At 34.0% G+C, this 15,306-nt stretch overlaps 2 protein-coding genes across 2 annotated transcripts; both read right to left on the bottom strand.

The window, feature by feature from the left end:
• Window positions 1–234: 234 nt before the first annotated feature.
• Window positions 235–3,649, bottom strand: LOC128177648 (serine-rich adhesin for platelets-like). Its single transcript, XM_052844447.1, has 8 exons — window positions 3,573–3,649; window positions 3,319–3,373; window positions 2,095–3,214; window positions 1,811–1,956; window positions 1,457–1,647; window positions 1,212–1,369; window positions 908–1,013; window positions 235–512 (listed from the first exon to the last, which is right to left on the bottom strand). Exons 2-8 carry the CDS (start codon window positions 3,364–3,366, stop codon window positions 374–376), a joined length of 1,908 nt encoding a protein of 635 aa, XP_052700407.1. The 5' UTR covers window positions 3,367–3,373; window positions 3,573–3,649; the 3' UTR covers window positions 235–373.
• Window positions 3,650–4,149: 500 nt separating this feature from the next.
• Window positions 4,150–15,223, bottom strand: LOC128177644 (sushi, nidogen and EGF-like domain-containing protein 1). Its single transcript, XM_052844440.1, has 20 exons — window positions 14,555–15,223; window positions 13,984–14,228; window positions 13,222–13,362; window positions 12,601–12,736; window positions 12,173–12,322; window positions 11,872–12,014; window positions 11,573–11,734; window positions 11,448–11,488; window positions 10,131–10,244; window positions 9,785–9,898; window positions 9,559–9,672; window positions 9,194–9,307; window positions 8,997–9,110; window positions 7,174–7,284; window positions 6,978–7,091; window positions 6,395–6,508; window positions 6,030–6,149; window positions 4,974–5,166; window positions 4,827–4,877; window positions 4,150–4,732 (listed from the first exon to the last, which is right to left on the bottom strand). The coding sequence occupies exons 1-20, from the start codon at window positions 14,657–14,659 to the stop codon at window positions 4,696–4,698; spliced, it is 2,433 nt and encodes an 810-aa protein (XP_052700400.1). The 5' UTR covers window positions 14,660–15,223; the 3' UTR covers window positions 4,150–4,695.
• Window positions 15,224–15,306: the final 83 nt, after the last annotated feature.

Below are 15,306 nucleotides of genomic sequence, written 5' to 3'. Positions count from 1 at the left end.
ATACATTTTGTTAATAATGAATGAAATTATACTATATTTGTGTTTCTCAATTTTTTTAGTAGTTTATGGTCCTTTTTCTTAACTAGTTTTGATCACGTAATTGTTTTGTTGAATATCCGTTAGAATGGTTTCCACTGCTACTATCCAGTTGTTTCCTATGATCTTTGATCCACAGAACAAAGCTATTCCCAAAACGTCACGCAAATTGTATCTATAAAATGCATTAATAAGGGATCCAGTGCAAAAAATATTTTATTTTTTATCTTGATAGATTAAATAATTGCCACGTAAAGTTATTCTACTCTAAATACAAAACATTTAACTATAATATAAGAGCGTGAGGTACTTAATATGTTTAAAAACGTATAAACAGTCAAGAGTTTATCGCCAAATAAACATTATTATCAAAAGTTGGAGGTTCTTCGATGTTGCTATCAAACTTCACTGAGGCCATCTTTAGAACAACTTCTTCATCCTCATCTTCTTTCATATTTATGGAGTTCTGCATAATCCTGATAAAAATGATAAATATGTAAATAAAAATATTCTTAACCATTTCATTTTCGCCCCTTTTCCCCTCGTTGTCAGCGGGCAAATTTAAGAATGTGCGAATTCAAAATTATTTTTAAACTACTGAGTTGATAAGAAAGAGGATTTATTATTATATATACTGTACATGTGTCTGGGTGAATTCAATATACTTACAGGTGTAGACGGCGAAAAAACTGAGCGAAAATAACTCTGTATACAGTACATATTTACACTTCCTATTTACTCCTATTAATTCCTATTTACTGTATTAATAAAAATTAGCAACGATTTTGCACATTAAAAATTACTATATCTGACACTGTTCATTTTTACTTTTGAATTGTGAAAGATGATATCAATTTAATTGAAAAATTACTTGATTTGTCGCTGTTTTTGCTTCATGATCATTACAACAAAGAGAACGATCACAAAGAACAGGCCAAGGCACGACATCACCACTATTAAAGTCAGCTGTATATTATCTGTTGGTAAAAATTGAATAGCAATTGATATTAATTCAGAAAAGATCCATTAAGACTTGAAGTTCGAATAGACTCTTGTTAAAATCACCATAAAACAAAACCATAAACTTGTTCTTAGAAATTTTGTTTGAAATAACAAACGCATCACAAATGACACATGTACTTATTAGGGACAGGTAATCAAAGGTTTTTTATTACCTATTGAGTTATCCGAGACAGTTGGAAGTCTGTTACTTGGACATTTGACATTCCTAAATCCTCTAGTTGCCTTTGGCTCTGACATTTCCATAAAATCTTGCGTGTCACGCACGTGGTTTTCGGCGCAACGACTGATGGTCCCTCCATTTGTCAATGCACTTTTAATAATAAGACGACTGATAGTATCGACAAAAAACCTTGTGTTTTATAGAGTTGTTAAAACTAAATTGGATACTTTTCCCTACCTCGATGACACATGGAATGGAGAGGCGTTATCTTTCATCAGATTCTGCATCAGTTGATCTGACGGTTGTCCATCATACGCGGTGAGAACAATAGCATCCATCACCCCTTTGCTATGAAGCGTTATTACGTCGGAGGTACTCTCAGAGCGATGGTAAACTGCTACCGCTATGCTTTTCTTTTTCTGTAACTCCTACATAAAAAAGTTTTGTTTAATACCCCCTTAACTTACATATAAAGAGTTGGTATTTCTATTTCTTTCATCATATAATTGATGAGAAATCTTAGAGAAATCAATATAACAATATTATTGGCTTATTAACTATGGGTTTTTTGTTACATAAACAGAAGAATACCTTTCGAATATTGACATGGATATCTTCATTGGCCAAAATAGCATAGGGCTTGCCTGTGTCTCCATGTATACTCATAGTGGAAAGTACCTCGCCAATTCCACTGAATACCACTACCTCATACGATTGAAGATCATGTGTGTAATCACCTACAAGGTCAAGGGTTTGGACGATTTATAATCTATTTCAATGTCCAAGTATATGATGGTCCCAACCGAATGATTGGTAACAAAGTCATTAAAATATCAGAATATATAATACAAGTATTTGCAATACATGTGACTTACTGGACACTTTAAGTTCAATAAATTGTTCTTCTGGTGTGTTCTGTGATATTGCAATTTCGTTGATGAGAATCTTTGTTTTTCCCTTTGGTTTTGATTTTTTATGTGTTGTTGATAAGTGAGGAATCGTCATCGTTTGAATGCTTGTTGTGTGCGATTTCGGTTTCTGGCTTTTTGAATGAAAGATATGCGAAGACATTTGCAATCTAGATGTCGTGTGCGCGGGGTGTGGCACCGTATTTGATTGACTGCTAATACTGTCTGTTGTTTGTTTTGAATAAACTGGAGAAGAAACATTTTTCTCTAGAGAAGTCATAGTTGTCGAACTTATTACATTATTCTTCGAATGATGCTTTGATTTCGTGAACAACGGAGTAAAGAAACTGGTCGGGTCCTTTTTGTTTGCTTTTGTGGTCCGCAGTTTATGTTTATTAGATATGGTTGATTTCGTCGGAAGAGACTTTGAAGCAGATGGACTAGTTTTATTTCTAGGGGTAGGAAAAGACGCAGCAGTAGAATCATTCGTTAGTAAATGGCGAGTTGCTGTTGTAGTCCTAGCTGTAAAAGTTCTATCTGACAAAGAGGTTGTTGACTGCCGAAAAGAAACTTGTTTCGTCGCTCCACGAGCTGTATAATCGGAGTGTGCATCTGTTTTTGAATCGTTTTGTCCATGAGTTGAATAATCTGCTGTCGTTCCATTGAAATCCTTTGTTCTTTGTGTTGGACGGTTGGCTATGTTCTCCTTGCTTCTATTCAATGTTGTGCCTTTAGATAACACATGCTCTTTGCTGAATAATGCACTTTGAGGTTTATGTGTCCGAATTGAGTGTGTTGTTCTTGAAAACTGTTCTGAAGTAACTGAATGACCATCAATTTTTGTCGAAAATTTCAATGAAGCTTGAGTGGTAGTACTGGTATTTACGTCTGACATTTCTTGTTTATTTTCATACGAAGTTTGGGATTGCGTTTGTTTCCCATTTTTCTGTGTAAATGTGGTGTCACTCTTTATACGGCGTAAAGTTGAATCGCGCACTGATGATGTGAAAAGGTCAATTGTTTTTGCACCAGGTACTTGTGTTGTCTGATTGCCATCTATTCCGCCATCATTCGAGTATGAATGAACCTTTTAAAGAGTTCACCTCATTAAATAATTTTTTCAGACGTAAAAAAGATAAATCATTTAAATGATCATAAATGCATGCTTTTAATAAATATACTTGTTATTACCTCCAAAAGTGTTAAGAACAGAATAGTGAATATTGCTTTGTAAATCATCTTTAATCTGGAAATATAACACAAGGACTCATAAACGTACGGATCATTCAACATATGCAATATCATATTAGGCTAAAAATCTAACATTGAAATATTATCATACTTAGAAAAATTTATCAATTAAAAGATCGACGTTGATAAAAGTCAATAATATATTTTAGACAGAAATGACAAAAAAATATTATTATAATATTTTTAACTCTTACCTTCCATCACGATAAATCCGTTGAATGATATGTTGCAATGAAACTCATGATGATAACAAAAGTGTTATCAATTTGTAAACAATGAAACAGATACCATGAGAGGACGGTCATCTATTGATAGGTAACATGTGATCTCGAGTATTTATAAACAAGGTTAAACGGATATTTATTTTATTTATGTGCATTGATATCATCAACAAAACGTGTCTATCTGGCACTCTACGTTAAGGAGGCTGGATGGTCAACAAAACAATCAGATCTTAAACTTTTAAATGTGATATTGTTGGCCATAAACAATTATTAAGGATTAAAAAAAAAATATTTTAGCTTTAAAATTTGAATGTTCTTCATACAGAGCTCTTTATTTGAAGGAGATAAATATAGCTTAAAACCGGCCACGACCATAGAGCCCTCTTAATTAAGCATGGATTGTATTGCCAGGTGTTATGGTCATCTATTTGTTTTGATAACCGTGTAAACTTTTGCTGTACGAAAATGGCACAACACAATAATCATACTATCAACACAATGCCCTCATTCCTATTGTTGACGGGCAAAAAGAAATAAAACCCACAAAAACAAAAATATAGAGCTTTATTTCAAATGAATCAGATATAATGGTCTGTGGATCCTATGCAAAGTCCAACAAAAAGAACTACTGCAATTTTTAATTGGTTATTGTATGTCTCGTTATTTCAACAGTTTATCATATCATAATACTCTGAATTAAATCTCCTTTTTTCATCTTAATTTCTAATGTACCTGTCACTTATGGTCTCGGAAAACTTTATATCATATTTTATTTTTAATGTACGTGATTTTTATGTGCATTTCTGTCCTCTGCATGTATGTGGTCATGCAACTGATGGGGTTCTTAATCATTCAATGATATACATGTAAACAATTTGGACGGAATAACGTTTTATTGGAGATTTTTTAACCACATTAATTGCGTAAACCTTCGGTTAACTTGTTGGTGTATGGTCTGGTTGTGTACTGGTTGAATGATTTAAGATAATAAAGGAAATAGTTTTCATTACACATTTATACAATCGATTCATAAAGCCTTTAATTATATGCTAGAGTACAATAGAAAGTTTGAACATCACAGTAGTGTTGGTTTTCATGCAAATGAAGGTTTGTTGTTCTGTAACGTGAATCTGGAAAGAAAATTTAGGGTAATTTTACAATCTGATACATATCTTAAAAAACAGAAATAATGTTTCGTTGCTTTTACTAGGAAGAGGAACATACACTTGTTTTGGTTGGCTATCCGGTTTACGTACGTCTGTGTAACTTGATAACCTGTAAGCATAACAGTGTTTCAAAATTCATTTTGAATTTTCATAATATTAAAAACATTAAAGGTTGAGTACATGTATTTATAATCATATGACTGACCAAGAGTGGTCCACAACTTTATAAGAAGGTCGCAGCAGTCTGAATGCCACAAAAGCCGCGATTCCTGCTGATGACGCTACTGCTGACGCAATCAAGGCGTACATGGCGGCACTTGGTTCACAAGAGTAGGAGAGTTGATCGGGTTTACAACTGTACATCGCTGAACATGGATCAGTGGAACATACGTCCCGATCTGCAAAGTACAAACATTACTGGCATTGAAAACATGTTCTTTAGAACGCAATGAGAGTGTAAAGAGAAGGGATGGCTCTGGCCATTTTAAAATCTATATTTGCTAATAAATATCGTATATTTAAGTTTAAGGCCAATCTGATGGATAATTTGTTGACAACCCCGTCTCCTTATTGATCGCATAATTTAGAATGCAATATTAATAACATATATTTCGTTATCATTGATTTATGTTTCCAAAACATCCATATATTTCACATGACGGACCATTTCCGACTATATATACCCCATTCAATTTTTTGTGTATCTCACCTGACAGGTGAGATATCAACATTTTAAAACAAATATCTAATGGTAATAATAATTACCAAAGGGGTTATATTTGTCGAAAAACCATAGAGAAATCTTATTTCCTGTAGGATATAAAACAAATTTCCTACAGGAATGTAGAATACAGAGGCAGTTTCCCTGAAGGACATTTAGTTTCTAAACCGGACTTTAAAAAAAATCTTATTGCATATTTGTTCAAATTCTATCGGAATTTACATTCTTATAGGAAGTACTTAAAATCCGGTAGCAAATTCTTTACATCTTATATGAAAATTGCGGGGGGGGGGGGGGGGTCTACATGAATAATAAGTTTCACATAGGATTTTTTTTAAAGATATATATCTCACTTCACAAATGAGAAACATCTATGATAGTTATATTAATAACCTTTTTTTAGCAATTGTCCTCAAAATATATTTGATTTCTACAAAGACTGCATCCAAGCCGGTACAAAAATGTCACCCTGGAACTGGCATAATTATAATGCAGAGTTTTACTAATATATGTTTCTATGATAACTAAATTAGTTCTTACCTATCGTTACGTCACAGATTACCCCTCCAAATCCAACTGGACACCAGCACTGAAATCCATTGATGAGGTCTGAACATGTACCATTGTTTTGACAAGGTTTGCTTGCGCATTCATCGTAATCTAGAATAGAAATGAATGACTTGTAAGAAAAGGATGCATAACATGGTCTGTGTCTTTTTAAGGAAATACACAAATCAATGAAAACAGAAATTAAAACATTCGTAACCCCCCAAAAATACATGTAGGTAGAATATGTTCATGTATCTTAAATATACTTTGGTCGTCCAGTTAAATGCATCTAATATAAATTTAGATGTATGTATCTCTATATCACTTAGTTTGTAATTCATTATTGATCAACTTACTTATTTCGCACAACTGTCCTGATGTCCCCGTCGGGCAAGTACACGTGAATCCATTCAAGAAATTCGTGCACGTGCCACCATTTTGACATGGATAACTAGAGCACCAATCATTGCCTCGAAGAAATTTTAATGCAATGCAAATATAGTTCTTTCAACTGATATAATGTGTTAATATCATATTTTTTCCCTAGATTTCTTAGTTACTGTGGTTTCATTAATATTCAAGGGTATCAATTTTTGTGGATAAAGTGAAAATCACACTTTCAAGGATACGTAAATTCAAGGCCAATGACCCTATCAATACAAAATTTTAATGGATATTGCACTTAAATGCACATTTAATTTCGAGGATCAGCTAAACAACGAAATCCATGAAAATTGGTATTCAACGAATATTGATGAAACCACAGTATAACGTATTGGCACTGACTGTGATTTTAAACCATAAAGTGTGGAATTTTAAAAAGTCCTATTTTACTGTAAAATGTTTAAATATAATAATGATCTTTGTTTTGATGTGACCAGATGTTAATTCTATAAGATTGAAATATTTCAAAAGAAATCTTTAAAAAATTTAACTCACTGATTTCACACAAGGGTCCCGATGTCCCCGGGGGACAAGAGCACGTAAATCCATTTACAAAGTCTCTGCACGTGCCTCCATTTTGACAGGGGAAACTTGCACATTCGTTGATGTCTTTAAGAAAAATGAACAACTTCCAGAAACAATTTAAGCAAATACATACAAATTAAATAAGTAATATTAGTTTGAAACTTACTTGTTTCACACAATGTTCCAGACATTCCCGCGGGGCAAATGCACGTGAATCCATTTGATATATCAACGCATGTGCCACCATTTTGACATGGATAACTAGAACACCAAATACCTCGAAAAAGAAATATAATTATTTCATGTTGTGCAAGAGAAAAACTCTTTAACTGATATACATTAAACTTAACTCAAGATGCAGTAAATAAGAAAATCAAATTATAACGTATTGACTTAGAGTGTAAATATCAAATGTTCCATTTTATGGTCCAAGTACATGTACCTGATTTTGGAAGTAGTATTTTTAGGGTCTTCCGTCTTCAGCGGAAGACCCTTCTATTATTGTAATGTTTCTTTTTCACTTTTCTTATTATTAGGGTCTTCCGTCTTCAGCGGAAGACCCTTCTATTATTGTAATGTTTCTTTTTCACTTTTCTTATTATTATTATTATTATTATTCTTTTTTTGTCTTACAAATTTTGTGCAGGCGATTTCTCAGAGATGACTCGTTTGATTTTAATCAAATTTTTAGGGCTAATGCCTAGTCATATGAATTTTATACCGCAGGAACAATTTTTAAAAATTCACTTCCGGTCGGAAGTTATCGTCGTTTTACGATTTTCAAAAGTCAATTTTGTCGGCGATGTTTCTCAAAAACGAGTAAAGATAGAGAACTGAAATTTTCAGAGATGATAGATCTAGCAATATCCTCGTGTACCTCGGTCACGAGAATGTTGGCCGTCACTTCCGGTCGTCACCAGAAGCAAAATTAAAAAATGAAAATTTTCAACTTTTTGTTTTTATATATTTTTTCCAATTAAATGATAGTGACCCTTTTACTGATTCAGAATATGTAATTTGTTTAAAAATCGATCAAGGCGTTCTCGAGAAATCAAGCGTCAAAGTCCTGAAGCGAGAGTCCGAGTAGCTCAGTCGATAGAGTCGTGGACATGGCCTGGGCGACCCGGGTTCAAGCCTCGAGTGCCGCAAAAAAATTTTCTCTTTTTTTCGCTTAGATCTACGATTTTATCTTTGAATTGATAAGTTTAATCTTATCTATTCAAAAAGTGGACGGAAGACCCACTCGTTGCTCGCAACGAGATCGAATCTAGTTATTATTATTATTATTCTTTTTTTGTCTTACAAATTTTGTGCAGGCGATTTCTCAGAGATGACTCGTTTGATTTTAATCAAATTTTTAGGGCTTATGCCTAGTCATATGAATTTTATACCGCAGGAACAATTTTTAAAAATTCACTTCCGGTCGGAAGTTATCGTCGTTTTACGATTTTCAAAAGTCAATTTTGTCGGCGATGTTTCTCAAAAACGAGTAAAGATAGAGAACTGAAATTTTCAGAGATGATAGATCTAGCAATATCCTCGTGTACCTCGGTCACGAGAATGTTGGCCGTCACTTCCGGTCGTCACCAGAAGCAAAATTAAAAAATGAAAATTTTCAACTTTTTGTTTTTATATATTTTTTCCAATTAAATGATAGTGACCCTTTTACTGATTCAGAATATGTAATTTGTTTAAAAATCGATCAAGGCGTTCTCGAGAAATCAAGCGTCAAAGTCCTGAAGCGAGAGTCCGAGTAGCTCAGTCGATAGAGTCGTGGACATGGCCTGGGCGACCCGGGTTCAAGCCTCGAGTGCCGCAAAAAAATTTTCTCTTTTTTTCGCTTAGATCTACGATTTTATCTTTGAATTGATAAGTTTAATCTTATCTATTCAAAAAGTGGACGGAAGACCCACTCGTTGCTCGCAACGAGATCGAATCTAGTTGTTTTTATTTTCATATCAAAAATCTATTTCCTTTCAATAAACTCACCAATTTCACACGACGGGCCCGATAATCCATGGGGACAAGTGCACATGAATCCATTTACAAGGTCTCTGCACGTGCCTCCATTTTTACATGGGAAACTTGCACATTCGTTGATTTCTGAGGAAAATTATAATATACATTCTTTTGAAAGGTTCCCATCTAAATTTAAAAAAAACATATTGATACCGTCACGTACATACCTGTCTCGCATAGTGTCCCCGTAAATCCATTTACACAAGCACACGTAAACGAATTAATCCAATCACGACAATGTCCGCCATTTTCACAAGGAGAGCTTGCACATTCATTGATATCTTGCAGAAGTTTACAAAAGTTTATAAGCCACAAGTGATCATCAGACGATAATACTATTATATTTTGACTTGTATTTTATTAATAGCATTCATGATTGCAATCTTTGATTAACGTAAAGAGTTAAAATTTGTAAAATTTGCAACTTGTCATTTGAAAACGAAACAATATGGTAATATTACCTGTGACCACATTTTTACGATTTTTAATTCGAACAAATATACCACAAAAAAGGATCGGGATGGAATCTTACTAATTTCACACAGAGTCCCGGATGTCCCTGCTGGACACGTGCAGTTAAAGCCATTCAACTCATCGGTACAGAATCCTCCATTAAGGCAGGGAGAACTTGCACATTCGTCAATATCTAAAATTAAAAAAAGATGTAACACGTTAAAACAATTCGCTGGTATCTACATTTTGAATAATTATTAAGATAATTAAGCATCGTTTTAGATGGAAGCAAATTACAACTATACCCGTTTCACAGCTTAGGCCAGTAAAGCCATTCACACAGGTACAATAATATCCATTGATGATGTCATTGCAGGTCCCGTCATTTTCACACGGATCACCGGCACATTCATTGATGTCTACAAAATCCATATATATTTATTCATTTACCTTTTTATTTATTTGATATTTATTTATCTATTTACTTATTTATTTATCTATTTATTTATTTATATCAATATTTATTTATTTACAACAATGCAATCCTTAGGTCATAATGCTTGCAGGATTTAAGAGCATTAATGATGCTTGACAGCTTTGTAGTTTGTACATGCAGTGTAGTGTATTGACGTGTTCAATTTAGAACCTTACCATTTTCGCAGTTTAGTCCAGTAAATCCAGCCATACATTGGCACGTGTAGTTAGCGCCATCTCGTACACAGGTCATGTTGTTAGGGCACGGGCTACTGTCACATGGACTCACCTCTTGGGATAACATTTAAATGTTTCAGATACTTAGATACTTAGATAGGTCAATGGTTTTATAATAGTTCATTTAAAAACGTTATAAACAGTGTCAAACCCCATTAATGATACATCGAAAGTAGTTACGTAAAAAGATGTCAGTCATAGTTGGTATCAATGCAGCATGTCTTTAATTCACCTGATACAAGCTAAACGTAACGGGATCTGTGGTGATATATATCTGAAACATTCTCCTTTTTGATATAAATAAAAATATAACCTATGTCCCAGGGGTCATGAATTTCACAATTTAGGTAGAGAACGTCATGAATATCATACCCATACATTTAGTTTATCTCCCACTTATGTTGAAGAGGAAAAGAAGATTTTCTAATATTTAATACTTAATAATTGGCCCGCCCTAGGGCGTGAACCCCTGTCCCAGGGGTCATGAGTTTCATAATAACTATGCATTTAGTTTTTCTAAAATTTATATGGGAGTATGGAAGATTTTCTAAAATTTAATCCATTTTCACTATATGGCCAACATGGCCAAGCCTTAAGGCCGAAACTCTTTAGTCAGGGGCCACTAATTTCACAATTTTAGTTGAAATCCTCATGGACATTATAACTATATGCTTTTAGTTTTTCCCCACAAGTGTGAGAATAGAGAAGCAGATTTTTAAAAAATAGGCCTTAGTTTTTGCATATTTTGCACCGCCCAAGAGGCCCCGGGGACGGAAAAGGTCATATACTTCACAATTTAGATTCCTCTTATCCTAGAGATGTTTCACACCAAAAATGGTAACAACTGGCCTTGTAGTTTTCAAGAAGGTAAAAATGTGAAATTGTTAACGCAAGACGAGGAAAGAAGATCAAATGCAATAGGTCACCTGACAGACTGATGACCTAAATCTGAAAAAGTGAGACTAGTTATTATTGAATTGAATTTAATGGCACCGGGACCTGACATCCTTTTTATTGCGAGTCATGATTTTTTAAATGCTACTGATAGATATATAGGGCATTAATTTTTTAAAAGCTTTCGTTACTTAAAGAAAATTTCATTCTTTTTAAACGGCAAAAAACAAAAATAAAATTGCGGTTTAGAGATCGGCGAACAAACAAATTAAGATTCAACAATGTGAAGAAATAAGTATCCCAATGATAAAATATTGATCTTTAGTAATGTCAGATGTTATAATTTTTTTAGTGTCATCTTACCAGAAACACGTATCGACAGACAGTGGTAGTTGCTAGTTGACCTGTAATTCAAAAATAAATAGAAAACTTCTCAGACAGATTTCGAGTAAATCATACATCGATCTAATGATTTTAGTTTACCTTACCCCATTGAGTCCACTGCGGTAGCACACAGGATATGAGAACCAATCTGCTCCTCTGTCGGTGTCCATGAGGTCGTGATGAAGGATACATCCTGGCGGGAAAAGTCCCGCTGAAGGTCAGAGTAGGTCATTCCTGCTGGCGATGTAAGGTCAATTCGGGAAATTCTGTCAAATTGGTCAAAACGATTCACTTATTTTAAGTTAAAGCTTGACAGTTGTTCAGAGAACACGTTTTGTTTTGGGGTTTTTTTTCTTCAGAGAATTGGACTGTGTCGTTACAGAAATATACATGGCGTTCTTACGTCTGATTGCTGTAAGCATAAAACGAAATTGAAATAGTTTGTGGCAATTTGACCTCCAGGGCGCTTCCTGCCGGGGGAGTGTCGTTCACAAACACTGGCGGGGCACCGGAGGACGCGTCCAAGTTAACGGTGTTTATTAAAAACTGTAAGGAAACTTTATAGGTCAAAAATCAATTTTTAAAACCTTTTTCAATGAAAAATACACAGTCTTAATTATTCGATTATTTTGTTTGTAAGATTCCAGCAAAAAAATGAAATGATTATAAAAATCATATTCTCGAAGGATTTCCATTCTGCTTGCCTGCAGTGGGACTATTGAGATCGGGTCGTTTGGAGTATATAGCTTGCTTCCTATGAGGATGTTCGTTTTGGGAAAGTCTTCGATGGATAAAGCCACGGCGTACATTCCATTCAGTGCGTGGGTGGCGTTGAACGTAATTGTACATGTATCCTAAAGTATTATAAATTGTGTTTCGGTCACGCTATCCGATAAAGCAATAACTTCTGTGCATTCAAGTGAAAAAAAAATAAAAATTTTGTTGACAGAACTAACACCATACTTTGTGTCAGAAAATTGGTAATAGAATATAATACATTCTTGAGATGCTTGGGTATAAGTTTTCAGCATGATGCTTGTATTATAACAAATTTTCTTCTGAAATACATGTAAAAACAGTTTCCGGAATAATCTAATGTCCTAATGGACAATAGTATAACATGTATACATACAGAGTCAAGCGTTGCCAGTGGAAGACTGTTACACACAGAAACACACTCATTCCCAGTCGCCCACCGGCATCGAATCGTATCCCCGTCACTGTCCACCATAGGTATCGTTAGCACCACCCGCGTTCCGTACCGCACGCTAGGAATGACAATAAGCTAGTTTTTTTAGTCTTGCAGTCTTCACATGAATAACAATTACTTTTATTATACTTTCAAGTTTAATACTGATATATGATTGGTTAAGACGCAATATAAAATCCGTTCTATTACCCTCAGCATTAGCAACACACTTGGCAACGGATAACACAACGAATTGTTACATGCGCGTAAATTATGCGCGTACGGTTCGCTATAGAATACACGTCATTCCTGTATAAAAAGCACTAACGTTTTCTTTAAAATTAAGACATTCAGTATAATAGAATAAATCGTGCCTGTTTGGGAGGGAAAAAGTTGAAATTGACACCCATCGAAACCCATTGTCAACCAACACGAAGAGGAGGTTGACAATGATTTTCTCGGATCGTTAATTTCAACAGTTACCCTCCTAAACAGGCACTATTTATATAGTAACACATTTCGAAGAACCAAGAGTCAATGTTTGTGTATTACTTAGTTCCTTACATATACATTGGTTGTCCTGCAGTGATGGGGCTCGAGTTTGGTCGGTTTATGTCGCTCCTAGACGCCAAGTAAACAGTTGTTTCAATGTTCCAAGAGCTGGAGGAACCATAATTCAAGTAAATCCAACAGCAGCCGCTGTATCTATTGATTGGGTGATTGAAAAGTCAAGTCAGATTAAGATGCAAGACATGCAACCAGATACTTATCATAATACATTTGTCATTTGAGAAGACGGGGGGGGGGGGGGTCCATTTAATTTAGTACAATAAAATTAAAATGTTAGGGGGGGTAGGTCCTTATCAAATATAGTTCCTTTCAAATATGATTTTTTTAATAATTTTTTGTTTGTTTAGAAACTAAGTAGGTAAACTAGTAACTAGTAAGGTAAAACAAATCCACAACTGTTACTTTTATAAACATTTTCTATGTATTTATACTTTTTCAAAATCATTAAAGATAAAACATTAATTATTTGAAATGTCTGTCGCTGCAATTGCTAAGCACTTAGTAATAAAGGCAGGTGATCTCGTGCCTCCACTTTTCTTAATTAATGTGATTTTTTTTCTCATGTTTACTATAGAATTATAGACGTTCAAGCCAATTGGTTCAGTTCACTTTTTTATTCCTTCACATTAACATTATTAAAACTACAACCATGGACAAACAAAAAGATAAAATAAAAATCCATATTATCCACTCATCCATGAATTGGAATCCATCATCTCATTACAACAGACAAATTAAAAAAAAGACTAAACTCACGATACGGTGAAAGGTCCAACTCCGGTAAAATTGTAAATGAAGTCCCTCTCTCCCTGCTCCCATAGATCTTCAATGCTAGCTCCCGTACACACATAGTTGATGTCGTTCATATTGGGCGTACCTCCACACCCGCTGGTACACCTCCAGTAGTCGTAAGTCCCTCCCGTGGTCAAGTTACCGATGTTATTAGGGTTACATCCTGGTCCTGTCCCATAGTACCACCCCAGTTTAAACGAAAATTTCACCTTGAATAGAATAAGCTGATCTTTTATAATAAAAAATTCATATTATTTTTGTCACTTGAGTATTGCTTCTAAGCACAATGGTTTTTAAAATTTAACAAGTTCAACAACTAGAAAAAGTTTAATAAAAATCTAAAGTATCAATTGGAGATTTTAACTGCGTTTTCTATGAAAGTTCTTTAACGAAAGGATTATCAAAGTAAATAGTAAAATCTGTCTTGAGGAAGAACCCGGCAAAAAAACTTTATTTGTTTAAAAATTAATAAGTTTACTTTTGAAAACAAAAGATTTACTACTTAATTAATTAAAATTAATCTATACATATGAACCTGGTTTTCAAAACCTGTTGGTTGCCAACTTATAGTACCACCTCGGAAATGACTGGCCAAGGATCCCGAAATCACCGAAAGAAATAGAATAAGTTTACCATCCATACTTCGTAGGAAAAAATTAATGTTACAACTACAATCAAGAAATTTCTAGTTTAATTTATACTGAAACCCTCATCCAATCATTTTTGAGAGATCAGGAAGTTTAGTTTCAAATCTGAAAGATGAATTTACGGTACCCTATTAGGTAATTTACTTAAAAATAAGTTGAAGAGGTAATAAAAAGATATTGACTTTGAATTTTGGTATATTGAATTATATTTCATGTGCACAAACGGCTTAATATTTCTTCATAAGTAACCTACATCAAAGTCTCAAGAACTTTTGTAATCAGCAAATGTCAAGCCCTTGTTTTCCAGTTTGCAGAGAGTAATTTTTTTCTATTTTCAGATATTTCATTCAAAATAAAAATCAATACATACAAGTCTTAAAGTGCTTATAAACAATATAGATTGATCAATTACTTTATCAAGCTACCATGCCTACTTTAGGGGACAAGTTTTTCGGTTCGAGTTTTCTATCAATTTTATTAAATATATTTTTTTTAATAAAGTATGAAGTTTATTTTTAAATTATTACAAAACTTTTATAAAAAATAAATATTGAACAATAGAAAACTAACTCATTATTCTCTCTCTCTCTCTCTCTCTCTCTCTCTCTCTCTCTCTCTCTCTCTCTCTTTTAGCTGTTAA

This window comes from Crassostrea angulata, chromosome 3, assembly GCF_025612915.1.
Source record: "Crassostrea angulata isolate pt1a10 chromosome 3, ASM2561291v2, whole genome shotgun sequence".
Taxonomy (NCBI): domain Eukaryota; kingdom Metazoa; phylum Mollusca; class Bivalvia; order Ostreida; family Ostreidae; genus Magallana; species Magallana angulata.
This window is presented reverse-complemented; position numbering and strand designations above follow the sequence as displayed.